The sequence below is a fragment of the Elgaria multicarinata genome, chromosome 7 (genome assembly GCF_023053635.1).
Source record: "Elgaria multicarinata webbii isolate HBS135686 ecotype San Diego chromosome 7, rElgMul1.1.pri, whole genome shotgun sequence".
NCBI lineage: Eukaryota > Metazoa > Chordata > Lepidosauria > Squamata > Anguidae > Elgaria > Elgaria multicarinata.
In genome coordinates this window covers 27,125,188-27,143,300 of record NC_086177.1, presented here as the reverse complement: position 1 = coordinate 27,143,300, position 18,113 = coordinate 27,125,188, and the positions used below count along the sequence as shown (strand labels likewise).

The window sequence follows — 18,113 nt, the reverse complement described above, 5'->3', positions numbered from 1 at the left end:
AGGAGTGTGACAGGGTATTATACTCTTCTGCATGCTTCTTTTGCTTGAAAAATGTTATGTGGTGACTAAAAAGCTTGCATTTTATTTCACTATTGGACTTTTGGTCCAACAAATATTCCTTCATCCTATTTGAGTACATCATTTTCTTGTAATAGTTTGGCAATTATTTTCTATAACAATTGTTTCCAGCTTTTTCAGACTGGAAAGCCCATGCACGATCGTCTTCTCTTCTATTTTTTTTTATTTTTTTGCCTAGTCTTTCTTTCCCCTCTGCTTTCATCCATCTGTTTAAAAACAACAAATCAAATCGTAACCTTCAATCAACAGATGGGGCCAAATGCATCCTAACAATGCTGAAAACAATCCGTAACACTTTTCTGTGTCAGTCTTTTGCAATTCTATGCTTAATCATTTCCGCCAGGGATTTTACTTATTTGGTTTTCTTGGGGTCCATTTGACCCCAAAATTGGATCGATATGGTCATTTTTTGTTTTTCATTTACAGAGGGTTAAACAAAGAAATGGCAAGGCTGCTGGTGTGACCTACTTGAGGATAGTATGTGTAGGTTGAGGCTTAACAGTTGAAGGAAGCTCAATGCTAGTACAAAAAAGGCTTTCAAACTGCATTCAAGGGTTCCTTGGAAGCATCTCTTGGGTTCCTCAGTGACAGCATAAGAAATGCAGCTTATCCACCGTTTCTGATCTTTCCCTGCAATATGAAGTTACAGAGGAGGCATGGCCTAGGGAACACCCATTACTTCACATGGGGTGACAGTCAATGGCCTGGTTCAGACAATGTGCTAAACCATGCTGCTTAACCACAAAATGGTTAATGGAATGCATTAAGGTCAGTGCATTCTGTTAACCATTTTGTGGTTAAGCAGCATGGTCTAGCGTGTTGTCTGAACCAGGGCAATAAGGCCTCACAAACCTAACCCTTAAAAGATGCCCAAGAATTCTCCGCAGTGGTTCGTCATCAGATAAGCTGACATGGAAGTTGTTCTCTGAAGGTTTGGAAACTGCGGTATTAGAAGAGCTTCAGATATCAAGTGCTGATGTGTTTCCAAAGTGCATATACTTTAAAAGTTGGATATTTAAGTAGTTAGTTTTTAGTTTCCTTTCTCTGATAGTTAAATGGAGTACTCAGTTATGGGCTGAAGATAGACCTCAACTACTCTTATAAAATCTCTCTGTCAGCATGCTGCTTTTAGGTGCATACTAAATGATATGAAGGGAAAAGCAGAGCTCTCTTTGCTCCCACCAGTATGGATTAATTTATATCGTTGCCTGCCTAATCAAGCAGTTTCCTTCAACATAAAAGCTTGAATTTCACTGCTAAGTTCTCTTCAGCCAAAAATAAAAAATCAAATCACTTCCTCAGGAAATCACGTTTGCATATGATAAGAGTAAGTTCAGCAACTTTGCTTGGAGATGCAGGAAAACCGAGCAGAGTGGCAAACAATTAAAACTCTAATTTTAAGGGACATTGTTTCCTTAGCTGAGCATAAAACAGAGCTTTGCTGTAATAATGACACACTGACAGGGCTCGCACAACATGCTAATCCATGATGGTTTATTTTCCAGAACAACTCTTGATGGGTTAGTGTGTTGTCTGTGGGATATTTTTCCACTCACGGTGGGTTATTTTCCCCAAATAAGGCATCCTGAGAACTCACAGTCTGCAGTAAAGGTTATTTTACCCATGGTGGGTTAGCGTGTTGTCTGTCGCACTAGCATGGGTAATGGAGAACGCTGTTGCCCCTCTCAAGTGATCTCTGTTCTCACCACAAAGGAAGCTTGGATACCTGCTGGGCTGGGCGGGAGGGCTACAGGAAGAAAAGGGGTGTGTTTGTGTGTGTGAAATAAACCATTCTGTGTAGCTTGCTTGCCTGATTGACTGATGGGAGCACAGTAGGTTGTTTACATAACCACCTACCCAACGTAGCTTGCCACCTCCCATAGGTTAGCGTGATGTATGAACCCAGCCACTGTGAAGAATATATTTTGTGTGTATAGATCCTTTGTATTTTCTGGGCCTCCATTACAAGGTAGAACTTATTTTTAAATCACTTTGCTGTGCTCTCCTGTAACAGGTTGGCCATCTTAATACACCCTGAATCAAGATGATTCTATCTTCATTATCCAGTGACCTATTATTATTATTATTATTATTATTATTATTATTATTTATTTATTTATATAGCACCATCAATGTACATGGTGCTGTACAGAGTAAAACAGTAAATAGCGAGACCCTGCCTCATAGGCTTACATTCTAATAAAACCATAATAAAACAATAAGGAGGGGAAGAGAAAGCAAACAGGCACAGGGTAGGGTAAACAGGCACTGGGTAGTGTAAAACTAACAGTATAAAAGTCAGAACAAAATCAAGTTTTAAAAGCTTTAGGAAAAAGAAAAGTTTTTAGCTGAGCTTTAAAAGCTGCGGTTGAACTTGTAGTTCTCAAATGTTCTGGAAGAGCGTTCCAGGCATAAGGGGCAGCAGAAGAAAATGGACGAAGCCGAGCAAGGGAAGTAGAGACCCTTGGGCAGGCGAGAAACATGGCATCAGAGGAGCGAAGAGCACGAGCGGGGCAATAGTGTGAGATGAGAGAGGAGAGATAGGAAGGAGCTAGACAGTGAAAAGCTTTGTAGGTCAACAGGAGAAGTTTATATTGGATTCTGAAGTGAATTGGAAGCCAATGAAGAGATTTCAGAAGTGGAGTTACATGGTCAGAGTGGCGGGCCAAGAAGATGATCTTAGCGGCAGAGTGGTGAACAGAAACCAACGGACTGATGTGAGAAGAAGGAAGGCCAGTGAGAAGAAGGTTGCAGTAGTCCAACCGAGAAATAACCAATGCATGAACAGGAGTCTTGGCAGAAGAGACAGACAAAAATGATGGAATCCTGGCAATATTATACAGGAAAAAACGACAGGATTTAGCTACTGCCTCAATATGAGGAATAAAGGAGAGCGAGGAATCAAATATAAAGCCAAGACTACGAGCTTCCTTGACTGGAGTAAGCGTAACATCATTGACAGCAAGAGAGAATGAGAGATGAGGAGAAGGTTTAGGAGGAAAAACAAGCAATTCAGTCTTTGCCATATTAAGTTTCAAACGACGATGAAGCAACCAAGCTGAGATATCTGAAAGACATGCCGAGATACGATCGTGAACATCAGGAGAAAGATCTGGAGATGAAAGATATAATTGTGTGTCATCGGCATACAGATGATATTGGAGGCCATGAGATTGAATAAGATTACCCAAGGGCAACATGTATAAAGAAAACAACAACGGACCAAGCACCGAGCCTTGGGGAACCCCTACTGAAAGGGGAAAAGAAGAAGACGAGCTGCCATTAGCCAACACGCTGAAAGAGCGACCCGCTAGATAGGACGCAAACCAGTTATAGACAGAGCCACAAAATCCGAGGTCATGAAGGGAATCTAAAAGAAGATCATGATCAACCGTGTCAAAGGCTGCAGTTAGATCAAGGAGAATAAGAATGGAATAATGGCCTTTAGACTTGGCAGTAAGAAGATCATTGGTAATCTTAGTAAGGGCTGTTTCAGTGGAATGCAAAGGATGGAATCCAGATTGAAAAGGATCCAGAGCAGAGTTACTAGAAAGAAAATCAAGACAGCGAGAGTAGACCACACGCTCCAGCATCTTTGAAACAAACGGCAACAAAGAGACAGGTCGGTAGTTAGACAGAGATAGCCTATCAAGAGTAGGTTTCTTGAGAATAGGAGAGACTGTAGCATGTTTAAAAGCAGAAGGAAATGAACCAGAGGACAGAGAAAAATTAATAATATGAAGCAAGGAAGGGAGGATAGCAGGGATAAGATTAATAAAGACGCGAGAAGGAATCGGATCACAAGAACAAGTGGAAGGCTTCGAAGAGCGCAGTATTGTATGGTATTGGTATGGTATTGGTATGGGTATTGGTATGGAGTGTATTTTGTAAAGAAATTGATTTTTAAATGAGATTTCTGATTTTCAGACATCCTTTTTAGGGCTGATATTATAGAGAGAATGCCAAAACTGGATGGTGAGTGAGGCAAACAAGAAGGATCATAGGAGACTTTTCTCCTGTTATGTTCTTAAAGCTCTGAATCAAGTTCTTAAAGCTCTGAATCAAGGGGAGGATAGAACTGCAAAAAAGTGCCCCTGTTTTAAAAAGAGAATGTTCTAGAATTAAAATATTTCTTAGCCATAAAGAAACAGAGCAGAGCAATGGTGTAAAGATTCAGCATAAAACTTCAGCAAAGCAGATAAAATCAAACATTAAACATGCGTTGATATTGCTTGTTTAAAAATGGCTTTGCCTGGGTGCTGGAGGACATGACAATTGGCACCAGACAAGCTTCCCTTGGGGGAGGACATTCCATAAGTGTGGTTACGACTGGAAAAGCTCCCCCTCCCCGTCTCCCTACATCAGCAGGCACATCAGATGGTGAGCGATCCAGGAGAGAGCTTCTTTAATGAATGCAATGTTTGGACAAAGTCCATGATTCCAAGCATCAGTTCAGCACTTTCACTGCTTCATCTGACTCCAATGAAAAGGGAGAAGCAGAGGTTGATATCATCAGCATGTTGATAACATTTCACACCAAATCTTCACATGATCTCTCTGTGGTTTCTTGTAGATATTTAAAAACTGTGGGCGATGAGGTAGAACCCTGTGAGTAGTCTCCTTTGGAATTGAATATACAAGTAGGAAAGGAACCAGCATAGTGCCTCCAACCAGATAGCCTGGTCCAGAAGGACGCTATGGTTAATATTAAAACTTGCTGGGAGGGCCAGGAGAATGAGCAGAGTCACATTCCCCTTTCTCTCTCCTGGCACAGGTTATCTATCAGGGTGACCAAAGTAATTTCTGTGCTGAAACCAGGCCTGAAGCCAGACTGAAATTAGTTTCATCCAAGAGTGCCTAGAGTTGCATAGCAACTATCTTATCAGGAACCTTGATGACTAGATGATAGTTGTTAAAATTTTCTGGGTCCAAGGAGAGTTTTCTCCCCCTCCCCTTTTTTAACTTTTATATTATTATTATTTTCAGTACAGTGAGCATGAATTAAACCCAGCCTAAAAAAATGTGAAGGACAAAAAATCAAACACAACCAATTTAGTTAGGATTCACAGAATACAGAATTATAAAAGCTGAAATACTTCAAGCTTATATACCTTTCTCTCAGTAGGTCAGCAGGTACTGGGTCTGGAATGTATGACCAATATGCTACAAAAATGGCTACCACATGGCAGGTTTTCTATGACCTTTAACAACATTCCAAGGAGAGTTTCTTCAGCAGTCTTGCCATTACCTTCAGGATTTTGACTTCAGTGATTTGCAAGCAAGTCATAGCAAGCCACTCCTTAGGGGCCAAGTAAACGAAGGACCTGAGTCATACAGAAAAGCTCTGGCATCCTGAGAAAACAGTGGTGGGGAAGTACTGCTTCTTTGCTGTTATGGAGTAGGGTTGATAATGAGCTCTTACCTGTATTCTGTCAAATTCACCAACCTGCTTTACACATAGCGCTTAACCCATGGTTTATGAATCCCATTATTTGTTGCCTTACCCAGGGTTCGTCTGGCAGACCATCCAAAAACTGTGGTTTGTTCTCTTAATCTCTGGTTTATTTATTTCCTTCCTCCTTTGTCCACTTCCTCCCTGTATTCCAAATGTGCTGTAATACAGGCATGTAGAATGAATGGCGTTGTTGCTGTTTTAACCACTACTGTTTGCTGCCTCTGTAGCCCAGTGAAATAATCCATGAACAACCTATGGTTCTGGGTCCACATGTAACGACAATTCATTGTTTAAACAACTCAGATTTCACAACTCAAGAGCAAACCATGAGTTCTCTTCCTAGGTTGTTTGTGGTTAACATCCCATAGTTAAACCACAGTGCAAGGCCTGCATGTAATGACAACCCACAATTCAATGACAATCCCTACTCAACCCAAACTCTGGATTGTTGTTACATGGAAATCATGCCTTACTGACCTGACCACTAGAGGAGACCCTTCCTTGCCACAGGCAGCTTGCTGTTTAGAAGCTTGTTTGAAAATGACTAGAATAATCCCCAGTTCTTGTTGTTGTCACTGTTTTGTCTGTTGATACAGTCCTTCTACACAGGGGAATACATTCTTTCCCTTTGTATGCTGCTGAGATACTGTTGGCAATTAGAGCCACAGGAAAGTCTATAAATAAGAGTCGTCTCTGTGGAGAATATTTGAAGAAAGCAAATAGTTAACCCCTAGTAGCTGAAAACACAGCAAAGTGTCTTCATTTCAGAATAAATGAGACCCAATCCCAAACTCATTTGTGAAAGTGTTGGCAACATTTTAATTTACAGCATTTCCCTTCTGCTGTTAATTTGAAAAGCTCCAAACAGACACATCCTGTTTATATTTTAGTGTAGATGATTCTGGAAATTAATTTCTCTGTTGCGAACTCATGCCACTTTCTCTTCTTTCTCTTCCCTCCCCCACCACAGCTTTAGGATGACAAACATTGTCATAAATCATACATGGTTTCTAAGGATGTTTAATGTGTTTGTGGAGTTTGCGTAATGAAACTTCCTCGGTAAAGGTGAAGCATTCGAATAGGTTGTCTTGCTGAAAGCTTGATATTAACTTTGCGGAATGGCGCTGCATATAAATGCATAGGTTTGTCCAAAGTTTACTGCTATAGCATTCATTGTGACTATGCTATGGCTGGAGCAGACGTACTGTGGTGAAATGTGTTTTAAATATTAGTAATGCTATAGCTCTCAGGCTTTTTCTTTAAGAAATGAGTGACATTCACTATGTAGGGCGATGGTTCTGTATTGCTTCCAGAACTAAAAGTATTGAATTCGATGTGGAGAAAAATTCAATTGAAACGGGTCAGATCTCAGATTATTAACATCATGTGCATGATTGGTCATTCTGCTGACAGAAACGGAGAAGTATAGCTCTCTTTATGAGGATTTCTACATGGCTGTTCTGAGACTGCTAAGTTTTTACTCACTGTACTTGAATGTATTGCTTTCCTTCACTCCAAGTCTCAAGGTAGGTAATAAGTGTGTGATGTTTGTTTTCTGGTTGCTGTTGTGAAAGTCTATCCAGTTAAATCAGATATAATTTAATAAATAGCTAAAATACTCAGAATCTTGTCAAGTTTCTGAGGGGGAAAAAAGCTCCATAGTTGCAGGCCAGCCACAGAGGTACATCTCCATTTGTGCCTGTACTGCCTTGATGTTCTGAGAGGTCACCAATGTCGTGCCTGTGGACAGTTTCCTTGCCTCCTGTCAGGCCCCAGGCCATAATTTTTTTAATTTTAATTTATTATTATTATTATTATTATTATTATTATTATTATTATTTGGCAGGCTGGCCTGCTTTAAAGCAAAGTGCTGCCCTCCAGCGCCAGTTTTATTTGGGTCAAAAGTTTGGCTTTGTGCTTTGGCACTCAGGCCCCACTTCTGCCTTGTGCCTAAGTTCTTGGGCCTCAGGCCTAAATTATTTTTATTTTATTTTCACCAGCTTGCTTTCTGGGAAAGGAATGTTTTGTGATTAGCCAGGTCCACGTGACACTCAATTTTTGATTGCACAAGTGCTTGCCATGGCAGCCATTTTGTGAGAGGACCCATGACTCTCTCTCAAAATTCCCAATGTGCTCGCTGACCCACAAAGGTTGGAAGGCTGATTCAGTCTGGGGAAGGCTGGTTTAGATGCGTACATAGTTTAGAGGTATAAGAAGAGCCCTGCTGGGCATTGTCCAGCATCCACAGTAGTCAACTAGTACTTCTGGGAAAGCCCACAAGCTGGGTATTCGCAAAGGTAATTCTTGGGCCCAGTTAAAATGAAGAGCCCATCACATAATACGACTGTTCCACTTGCGAATGCAAGGTATGGGTGTGTGAATCCCTCTGCAGGGTCTGGGTATGAATCCCTCTGCAAGGAAAAAAAACCCTACACATAGAAAACACTTATGTCAGGAAAAAAGCAGGCCAAGAATCCTTCTCCCTGATATCTAGGGCCAAATTACATTACTCTAAAGGCATAGCTAGTCTTTTTTTTTTTAATTTGCTGCTTTAAGTAAATTCTGCGTTAAGACTTGTGTATGAAAACACTTGTATTTAGGGTGTATTAGAATTGTTCAGCCTTGTTCCGTCACCGTGCTGATTTCTTGCATACTCACCCATTTGTTTTGGTGTGCTCTGCGGCTGTACAGCAGGGGGCTGTTTCTCAACGTTGGCCTGCTTTTGTTATCCTTCTCAAATACTTCTTTCTGTCCATATTTCTGTGATCTCATTTATTAGAACCAGTTCTGCATGCCAGCAACAAACATGCCCAACAAAGAGGAGGGAGGGAAGTCTGTGTCAGGCAAATGATTCTCTCTCTCTCTCTCTCTCTCTCTCTCTCTCTCTCTCCTCCCTTCTGCCGCTAATGCACCTCTTTCTATTGCTTGGTGTCTTCTGCCCATGGTTTTTCATACTCCGTTAGCTTTTATTAACATTAGTAGATATAGCTCAGCCCTGCAGAGCTTTCAGCTGCTATCAAATCTGCACTAGCCAAGGATATTAATCATGATTCTGGTTGTCTCTGTCTCTTGGTCTCACTTGAGTGTCACTGCCTCCCAGCCCTCCCCTCCCCTCTTCACCGTCCTTTAAGAGTCCTAAGGATACCCCTGACAGTTTTCTTTAGCTCTGGGTCTCCTCTGTCAGCAACATTTTCTTGGCTGTCATCAGATAATCCAAAGTACTAATGATAAAACAATGTTTTTGACTGCTGCTGAAGTCAGCTATGCCCTCATGTGAGACCTGGCTGGCTCTGTAAAGCATTGCAGAACTTTGTGGTGGGAGATAGGGCTACATACATAATTTCCAGCTCTCTGTCCTCAATAATCTTTGCCTTTTGTCACTTGGTAGTCTTTCTTTTCTTTGTTTTGTTTCTTTAAAAAAAAATCTGATTCCCTGCCTTCCCAGGATTCCCTGTGGTGGGGGCTGTACTCCAACGCTTCTGGAAGGCTGGTTCAGCTTGTAAAGGCTGATTTAGATGTATATATGGAAGGGAGGGCAGGGCCAGTGGGCACAGTTGCAACCTTCACGTGTGTGTTTGTTGTGTACTTTTGTTTGAACAGCTCTAGAGGATTGGGCTGGGAGACTTGGGTTCAAATTCCTGGTCAACCATTGGGTAGTAATTATGACTCAGTCCAACCTAAATCACAGAATTGTATGATTTAGAATGGGGTGGGAGAGACTATATTCTGCTCCAGGCTTTGGCTATTGGATGGTACAGAAATGTACTAAATAAATTCTTGAGCTCCTTGAAGGAAGAGCAGAATAAAATAATAAAAAAAAATCCATTTACTTTAACACATGCATTGTGTAAGATCAGTCCACCATTTTGTTGTCTGCAGGGGCCAACTTAGGTGCCTTTGTGGAGTCCAGAAGCAGGCCATGACGGCGTTGAAATCTCATTGATGGGTGTTTTCTATTATCCTGCTTTTAATCTATAAAATAGGCTTTTCACATTGTTACAGAAAAGCTATAAAAATTATTAAAAATATATTGAGGGATGAATGAATAAATGGCTCACTTATTTTAAAGAAACCAAGAACTGAGCTAATGTTTGTGGTGTTTGGTAGCAACAGTGACCTAAAGTAATAACCAGAGTGTTCCATGAGTTGTTGCAATGAGAGAAGCAGTTGTAAGGGATGCTGTGTATGGGAGCATTTTGTTCCCTGTGTAAGTAGCCATTTTGTTTTTATTTAAGAGTTGTACAGAGTTGAGAGTAAGTTTCTTTGGGTTCTCACTCCCTAGTCTCCCTGTGCTACTAGTTTGATAAAGTTTGCAAATGTTACAGAATTTAATACATTCTTAGGTTAAGGCCACCGGAAATTAAGCACAGCTTTTATGTTGTAGCTGGCATATTAATATTTCTGGATTCCTATGTGTGTTGAGTGTTCTGGGTGCTTAAGGTGGGTGTTATATAAACATTTCATGAATACTTTAGGTGGTATATTCCAGGCTCATTGAGTAAGGGGAAGGTATCTCTTCCTTGCTTTGCTCTGATGCTGGGAGGACGGAGGGTGTCTGGACTGCTATGGAATGTCTCTAATACAAAGCATGCTTAGAGTTGTCATTCGCCTCTGAGTACTATGTGTGTACACATATAGTAGATATGTGTGCAGCATACATATATAGTGTCTTTTTATATAAATCTGCACACTATATTGTAAAGAGATGGCAGAAGCTACCACAACAGAAGATCAGTTTTGCCTGAACTCAGGCTCCTAGGTTGTATGTTGCAGGACAGTCTTGTACTGTAGTCCACTGGGTACTTGATAAGACCTGTTTTGGGAGCCTGAAAATTTTTGATCAAGTATTCGGTAGGGTTGCAGTGCAAGACTAGCATCCTGGGCGCACCTCAGTGGCCGAAGACCTTCATTTCACCCACTACTGCTGCTGGTTTGCCTCCTGTGTGGCTACAAAATCAGAGCATCTGCACATGCATCAGAGGGAGGCAGAAGAGTCCTGAAGTGGTAGCATGGAGAGCACCACCATCCTGAATTCCCCACTCCCCCACTTTTCCCAATTGCCAAACTAGCACACAAAGGGTGAGCTAGAATCTTTCTCCCTGATGTGTTACTGTTTTACTTGTAGGGAGCTTTTTTTTCATGGGAAGCATTTCAACACTGATCCACCCCCACCCCCCAATCCCTTTCACGCACACACTTGCAGTCTAATGTGGTACAGTCCATCCTACGACCTCATTGTGCGGCCTGTTTTGTGCTGCTTGTAACTTATAACAACCTTTCACCTATTTTTTGTGTGTACGTCTCTACTTCCTGGAGGTGCATTTTTCTTTTTTATGAACTTTTAGGGTAATTACCCATATTGTAGATTAAAACTGAAGAAGTGAGATGACAATTGAAAAGCCAGCACTAGCCAGAGAGAAAATGAGGTCAATTTTGATCTTGCGTGCTACTTTAATTGTGTCAGAGCAAGCAGCAAAGTTTTAAAACCAGGGATAGGGAATCCAACGTGGTAAAAACATTATTGGTGGAACTTCCGCTGTTAACCTTCTTCCTTACAAAAATAATTGGAACCGGTTCCTTGGTATTCATCATACCCACTTTGTGGCAATGTTTTATATTGGCTAAATAGCCAGTGTCCTTATTTTAGGGTTTTGTGCACTTACAAGCTATAATGGACTCAGTTAATACTTTATTCTGCAGTGGCTGCAATGGAGAGTTTGGAGGATGATGGAGCTGTTCAACCACAATGGTTGGGGTGCCCCTGAGAAAGATGCTATCTCTTAGGCCTGGTTCATCCTTGACACAAATGGGGTGGGCTGCCTCTCCATGACATTTCTCTTGTTGCTCCAGTAAGCAATAGAACACAGGAACTGTGATGCTATTCCCGCGTGTTCAGTATCTGGCCAAGAAGGAAAGCCATGGTCAGGAAGGGAAGGATCCTGTGACTGGTCTTGCCCACGCCATTCCTGTGTTCAGACACTACTTTCAGTCACAGGAGATGACACCATAGAGAAGGAGCTCCATGCCACCAGCATTAAGTATCACTAGGATTGTCGTGTCCCTGCCCAAGCATCCCTTTTGTGAAGACTTGTGCTTTCTAAACCAAGGTCTTATCGTATAGATTAATCATTGGAAATATATGCAGGTTGCTGTCTTACACATCTCTCATATCTATGTAACACCAACTGGCAACTTCCTTCCTAAGCTATTCATCAATGGAGTCTCCAATATTTAAAGGTATACTATCATCTTTGGTATGTGCATGAGAGGATGACTGCAGGGCTATGTGAGAGTGATATGATGCAACCTGCAATAGAGTCAGAGGGAAAAGTCTCTGTATTTCTTTCCTCTTTATCTTCAAATTTGCCTCATACTATTCACCACTTGATTCAAAGCATTTACGAAACTTTTTTCTTAAAAAAGAAAAGAATAACTCCTTCCTTCACTCCACCTTACCTGATTCCTGTATGCAAACAGCCTTTTTGTTGCTGGCCAAGTGAACATGTGGAGGTTCAGACTGTTAGTCTGAAAGGCTTTCTTCAAAGATCGTTATATAATCATCTATTACTGACCATGGCCTTAAGTTGTTGTGTTTTTTTTTAAAGTGACTGGTCACTTAATTACCCTGTTCAGAGGGCACGCTTAGCCAAGGTTAAGCATTTTGAGCAAAACATTACGGCTTAGTGCGTCATGTGAACCATTCCTAACCATGGTGGCTACATAACCCTGGGTTAACAGCCTATTTATTTATTTATTTATTCATTTATTGCACTTATATACCGCTCCCATAGCCAGGGTTCTCTGGTCGGTTTACAGAAATTCTTAAATTAAGTTAAAAACAAGTATACAAAATTTAAAATTCTAAAACACAGAACATACACACATAAAGCATTAAAAACCGTAAAAAAAACTAAACATGTGGGTGATTAAGATGTGCCGCCATATGCCTGGGCAAAGAGGAAAGTCTTAACCATGGCTTAGCATGTTGTCTGAACAGACCCAATGAGGCTAATACCCTTGATTTGGTAATGCTTATGCTAAGGAGAAGTCTCCCTTGAGCTGATATTTGGCACACACAAAAAAAGACTTTTATATCCTTCTGAATTAATGAAAAAAAATTGGATCCCCCACCCCCGCTCAGTATTTTACGAGACTTTTTTGATTAACTCTGTTCTTTTTAATTTTTCTTCTCAGACAGTGACGGACCCCCAGTCAGATGCTTCCCTACAGACTTCTTATCTCCTTTCGTTTGGTGGTAGAATACAAAGTAGTCATCGCGGGAGGACAAGAACTGCTCTGGGCGTTGGATTTGAGGCTGGGCCGGAAGACGTGATCATCTCTTCCTTTCCGACAGTTGGACCACAATGGAGACTCTGTCCCAGGACACTCTGCTGGAATGTCAGATTTGTTTCAATTACTACAGCCCTCGGCGGAGGCCCAAGTTGCTGGACTGCAAACATACCTGCTGCTCGGTTTGCCTTCAGCAGATGAGGAGCAGCCAGAAGGACCTGAGGTGTCCATGGTGCCGAGGGATCACTAAACTGCCGCCCGGATTTTCTGTCTCTCAGCTGCCAGATGATCCGGAGGTCATTGCTGTGATTGCCATCCCCCACACATCAGAGCACACTCCCGTCTTCATCAAACTTCCGAGCAATGGGTGTTACATGTTGCCCTTGCCCATCTCCAAGGAGAGGTCCCTCTTGCCGGGGGACATTGGCTGCCGCCTTCTGCCAGGCAGCCAACAGAAGTCTCTCACTGTGGTGACAATACCAGCTGAGCAGCAGCCCTTGCAAGCTGGGGTCCCACCAGATGCAGGAGAGGAGGAGCAAGACAGGAGGGGCATTGTGAAAAGCTCCACCTGGTCAGGGGTTTGCACCGTCATCCTGGTGGCCTGCGTCCTGGTCTTTCTCCTTGGTATTGTCCTCCACAACATGTCCTGCATCTCCAAGCGTTTCACTGTGATCTCGTGCGGCTGAAAGAAGGCTGCAGTGGCGATACTCCTGTGGGCTAATTTTAGGGGTTTGGGGAGGGTGGTTATGGTGTTGGCAGGATGCCATGAAATGAAGCACTGTCACGTGGAGCGTTCTGCAGTACTGAGTCATTGACACTGGGCAAGCTGGTTGATAGTTCAGAGTCTGCTGTAAAAAGTAGGACAGTGAAACCTGTTGGTAGAGTATGGGGCATGTCCAGTGCTTATCTGCAGGTAACAGTATCAAGGAAGACTGCATGCATCACCATAATCACTTAACAAATGAGCTGTAATTTATAATGATTTCATCATGTTATGAGATTAAAGATATCTATTTAGCTGGTTCTGCTCTACAAGTATAGGACATGATCTCTCTCTCTTTCTCTCTCTCTCTCTCTCTCTCTCTCTCTATCTCTGTGTGTCTCTCTCAACAGAGTAGTTGATTTACAAATCAAAATGCTGTATGTTCAAGTAGAATTACACATCAGAATTAAGGAAGTCAAGCTACCCAGTACTTTTCCAGACGTAGTGGAAACATAATTCTCTTTATTTCTAAACAGCAACAGGGGAAATTGTGAAAAGTAAAATAGTCCTTTAGTCCATAAGGCTTTTGTATCTTTTAAACTGCACATTAATTAAAATGGTTTTAAAAATCTGTGCCAGTTATAGAAAGCAAACAGTTTTTCTAAAGCATTGGAAGTATTTTGGATGTAATATATCTGTGTGTTTATGTGCATTCTGTTTTCATCTGTAGTTTAGTGTTTGTTTGTTTTTTTAAAAAAATTGAAATGCGATCCAAGCATAGAAGCAATAAAGGGGATCTAGGAAGGGGACCTAGATATCCAGCCAGAATGTTTTTATGTATGTGCCCTTCTGCAAAGCACTACTTGAAAATGTAAATCCTGGGCATGTTGTTTCAAGCACACATAGTGGATGTCGTGGGTTTCTTAAGAACCTGTCCTTCCTGAACTAGAAGAGATGGCATAGTTCAAGACACAGGCTGATCTTTCAATATGACCTAGTGAATAGCTTTTGAAGACTTATATTCAGGTTCCATATCTTTTGAATGCAAGTTGAAACTACATTACAGAATGAAGCATAAATTCAATATAATTCTATAGATGCTTATTTATTATTGCCAGCGGCAATGCTCTTGAAGATTATGGTGATGATACAGAATAAACAAATCAACCAGTAGGGTGGCACCCCTTACCACCAAAGGCATTTAGAGTAAGGAGAAAATTAAAATCACAAAGGAAAAGCAAAGAAAAATGACAATCTCTTAAAGAAGATTATGAACAGAAAGGCTGTTACCCCATCCAAACCTCCATTGGACTGATGTGAATTGCCAAGATGAGCTTCTTCCTGCAAAACTTAAAACAGCTTTGCCCATTACCAAGGGAAATATACTGTTTATATAACTAAGGGTGGGGAGGGGAAGATAGTTTTGAAAATAGTGCCTCTTGGAACAGCTGGATTCTATTGATCATGTTGAGAAAAAGCATGGTCCTCGCATTGGTGGCAAGAAAGTCAAAAAGTATCCAAGGCTGTTGGTTCATGTTATCCTGAATCAGTAATCCCTGTTTATACAGACAAGAGTCCCAGGGTACTTTTAGCAGTACCATCTTGTTCATTTTGCTGGACATACTGTCTGTTTGCTGGGGATTATGAATCCTGCCTATTCTGCTGTTTGCGTCTTGAGACAAAACAGAGGCAAGTTTGGAGCCTGCAAATTGAAGACCTATAGGTGAACTCTGGGATAGAGAGTCCATTGCTCCAACAGTGGCACAGGCCTCTCTAAGCAGGAATGAGTAGATAGAAATGGAGAGGTTCTTACCCCTTCCATGATCCCAGATTTTATGTACAAGGTGGTGGATATTTTGAGGTATTCCCCACTTTCTCCATATCAGTGCAATGCCGGTGGATGTTATATGTTGATGGAAGCTACTGGGATGGCCCTTATTCTCCCACTTCCCAGCTTCTGTTCTTCATGTTCCATTCTTCATTTCATGGGCCCAAAGTGAACCTAGGGATATCAAACAAATGTTTATGAATCTGACCCACGGCTTCTGCAGCGGACTGGCTTTTCCCCAGTTGGGGGGATTCCGCGGATTGTGGGCTATTTTCTTGTCTTTCCAGAATTTTGCATGCATTTAGTAAGAGAAAAATACATTTTTTTAAAATAAAATCAGCTGAAAATGCATATTTCCCTGAGAGGCTAAAGCATGAAAATGTGCATTTCAGGGAAATTTGTGCATTGTGGGCAGATTTGTGCTAATTTGGACGATCTGCAAAATGCTGATGGAACGGAGTTTACAGGATCCATACATGTCTACACCACCCTTTAATGTACATTTATCCAGGCCAACCTTCTCCACCCTAGTGCCCTCCAGATGTTTCAGACAACGTCTGATCATAGGCCATGCTGGCCGTAGCTGATGAGTGTTGTTCCAAAGATTTGGAGGTCGGGGAAGGCTGCTCTAGATCCATTGTACAGATAAGCTTTTTTCCCCCCCAAAGGGCATCAGTCTTTCATTATTTTAGTTACTGTAGAGGAGGCTGAAACAGGTTTTCTCCCCTTTAACTCAAAGCCAAGCTAGACAATCAGTAGAATTTTATGTTGTGCAACTCTGTCACTTAAGACTGTAAGTGAGGGGGTACTGTTTGACTGCTCTCCCATTCAATAAACACCCTGCCTGTAACCATAACCTCTCCAGCACTATCACCCTTAATCACCTTGAAAATCTTTTGCTCTCTGGCATGACTCTGACTGTTCATCCTCTGCACTCTCCTTAAGCAATCTGTCTTTGAAACCCACCCTTTTCCACGAACCTTTGGTGTAGTTCCTTAATCATTGTTCCATCTTTAACCAAGTTTAGAAATGGATAATTCCATTGACTTGCATCCATCCCTTGTAACCCTTGTCTCAAGTATCCCCTCAGGCTCTGCTGTCTTCACTTATATTTGTTTCCGATTGTAAGCTCATTGGGGATGGGTACCTGTCTAATTGTTTGCTTACGAAACTCAATAAAGTGTTACGTACACTTAGATGTGGCATTAGGTAAATAATAAACTAAAAGCATGTTGGGCGAAAGGCTAGGCTAGAAACTTTAACATGCCAGTGCTCTCAGTGCAGGGAGAGGTTTTTATTAAAAAAAATCTTATTATGATTACATGGTACAGTCCAGCTGATGTTTCAGTATCTAGTTTTGTGTAGCTGGGCTCAAACAGAGGCTGACCAGCAGAGACTTTGAGAATCAACCGCATGTCCAAAGAGACTCTTAGGATAAACAAAGTTCCACAGGGTCACCTCCCCCTCTCCCATCTCACTGATAAGAGAAATCTGCAACTGTTTAATGTTGCCCTGTAGGAAAGCTCTAAAAAGGACAGAAGTCCTATCCCAGCCTGATGCTTTCCAGATGCGTTGGCCTAATAACTCCCACCCTTCTCAGCCAGCATTGCCAATGCATCTGGAGGGCATCAAGTTGGGCAAGTTGACCATATTTTGCCCTGGTGTAAACAAACACATGGAAACGCACCAAGGTGTTTGTTTACATAATTACTTATCCCGAGTTAAACCAGTTTCTTGAATTCCTCTGTAGATTTTAAAAAAACTAATCAAACCTTCCTCTTCCTCCTCAATGTAGTGCTCTTATTAGAAAGAGAACAAGGCATGCTGTTGACTTGCCTGCTCTGTTCATAAAACGTTAGAAACAGCAAAAGTACCTGGAGAAAGGTCTTTTGCTAAATAAAGTCCTAAATGTTTACTGACTATACAAATAATTGCATTAATAAATGTTCATTTCATGCTCAAATGCTCCTGTGATATCTATGCACAGTACGTATCTATACAACTCCTTATTAGGATACTTCTAAACATAAATTGGTTCATCATGTACATTGTTCCTGCATGGGACCTACAACTTTTTATACCAGGACCTTATCATCACTTTCATAATCTGCCCCACCTTAATTTTTGTTAGATTAAACGGTGGTCTAACGTAACACATACAATATTTTGAAGTTGAAATCTGCAGCAGACTGTCCATTACCTTTCATCCTGAGCACAGGTATAATACCATGAAGATGATCTACTTATGAATTCTATACTTGTTAGCTTTTCCCCACAGGCCAAAATCATTCTCGGAAGCATGCACTGTTAGCTGATTTTTACCAGGGTTTTATGTGTAGGCTTGGTGCTCGTTGCCAGAGGAATTGTAATAGAGAGATGTTCTTAATACCTAGTGCATCTGACATGAAATTAAGTTTCTCTTATGCTTTGATGTTGCAAACCTATTTCTATATACATGAGCACTTTTTTTAAAAAAAACACACACTTGAGAATAGCCCTTGCCACAGCTTGCATACGATTTTAAGGGATAGGTCCTTAGATGGATTTCAGAGTGGTATGTACACACATTAAAACTTTTCTACCACAAGTGTTGCTCACAATTTTTTTCTCTAAAAGAATTTTGGGAGGGGATGCAGAGAAGGAAGGAGCAGTTCATTATTTGCCTGGGTACCAAAAATGATCTGAAAAGTGCTTTTGCATAGTTCTTTTTCTAGTCACCATTTAATGTTCCTTGGTACCATATTTCCTGCTACATACAA

General features: G+C 41.3%; 1 protein-coding gene across 5 annotated transcripts in view; it reads left to right on the top strand.

Moving 5' to 3' along the window:
* RNF152 (ring finger protein 152) overlaps positions 1-17,002 on the top strand; it is a 50,115-nt gene extending 33,113 nt beyond the window's left edge. For all 5 annotated transcript variants that reach the window (XM_063130271.1, XM_063130274.1, XM_063130275.1 and 2 more), the window contains one exon: positions 12,728-17,002. In XM_063130271.1, coding sequence (XP_062986341.1) covers positions 12,898-13,509 — 612 coding nt within the window. In that variant the 5' untranslated portion in view covers positions 12,728-12,897 and the 3' untranslated portion in view covers positions 13,510-17,002. The remainder of the gene's footprint in view (positions 1-12,727) is intronic.
* The last annotated feature ends 1,111 nt before the right edge of the window (positions 17,003-18,113 follow it).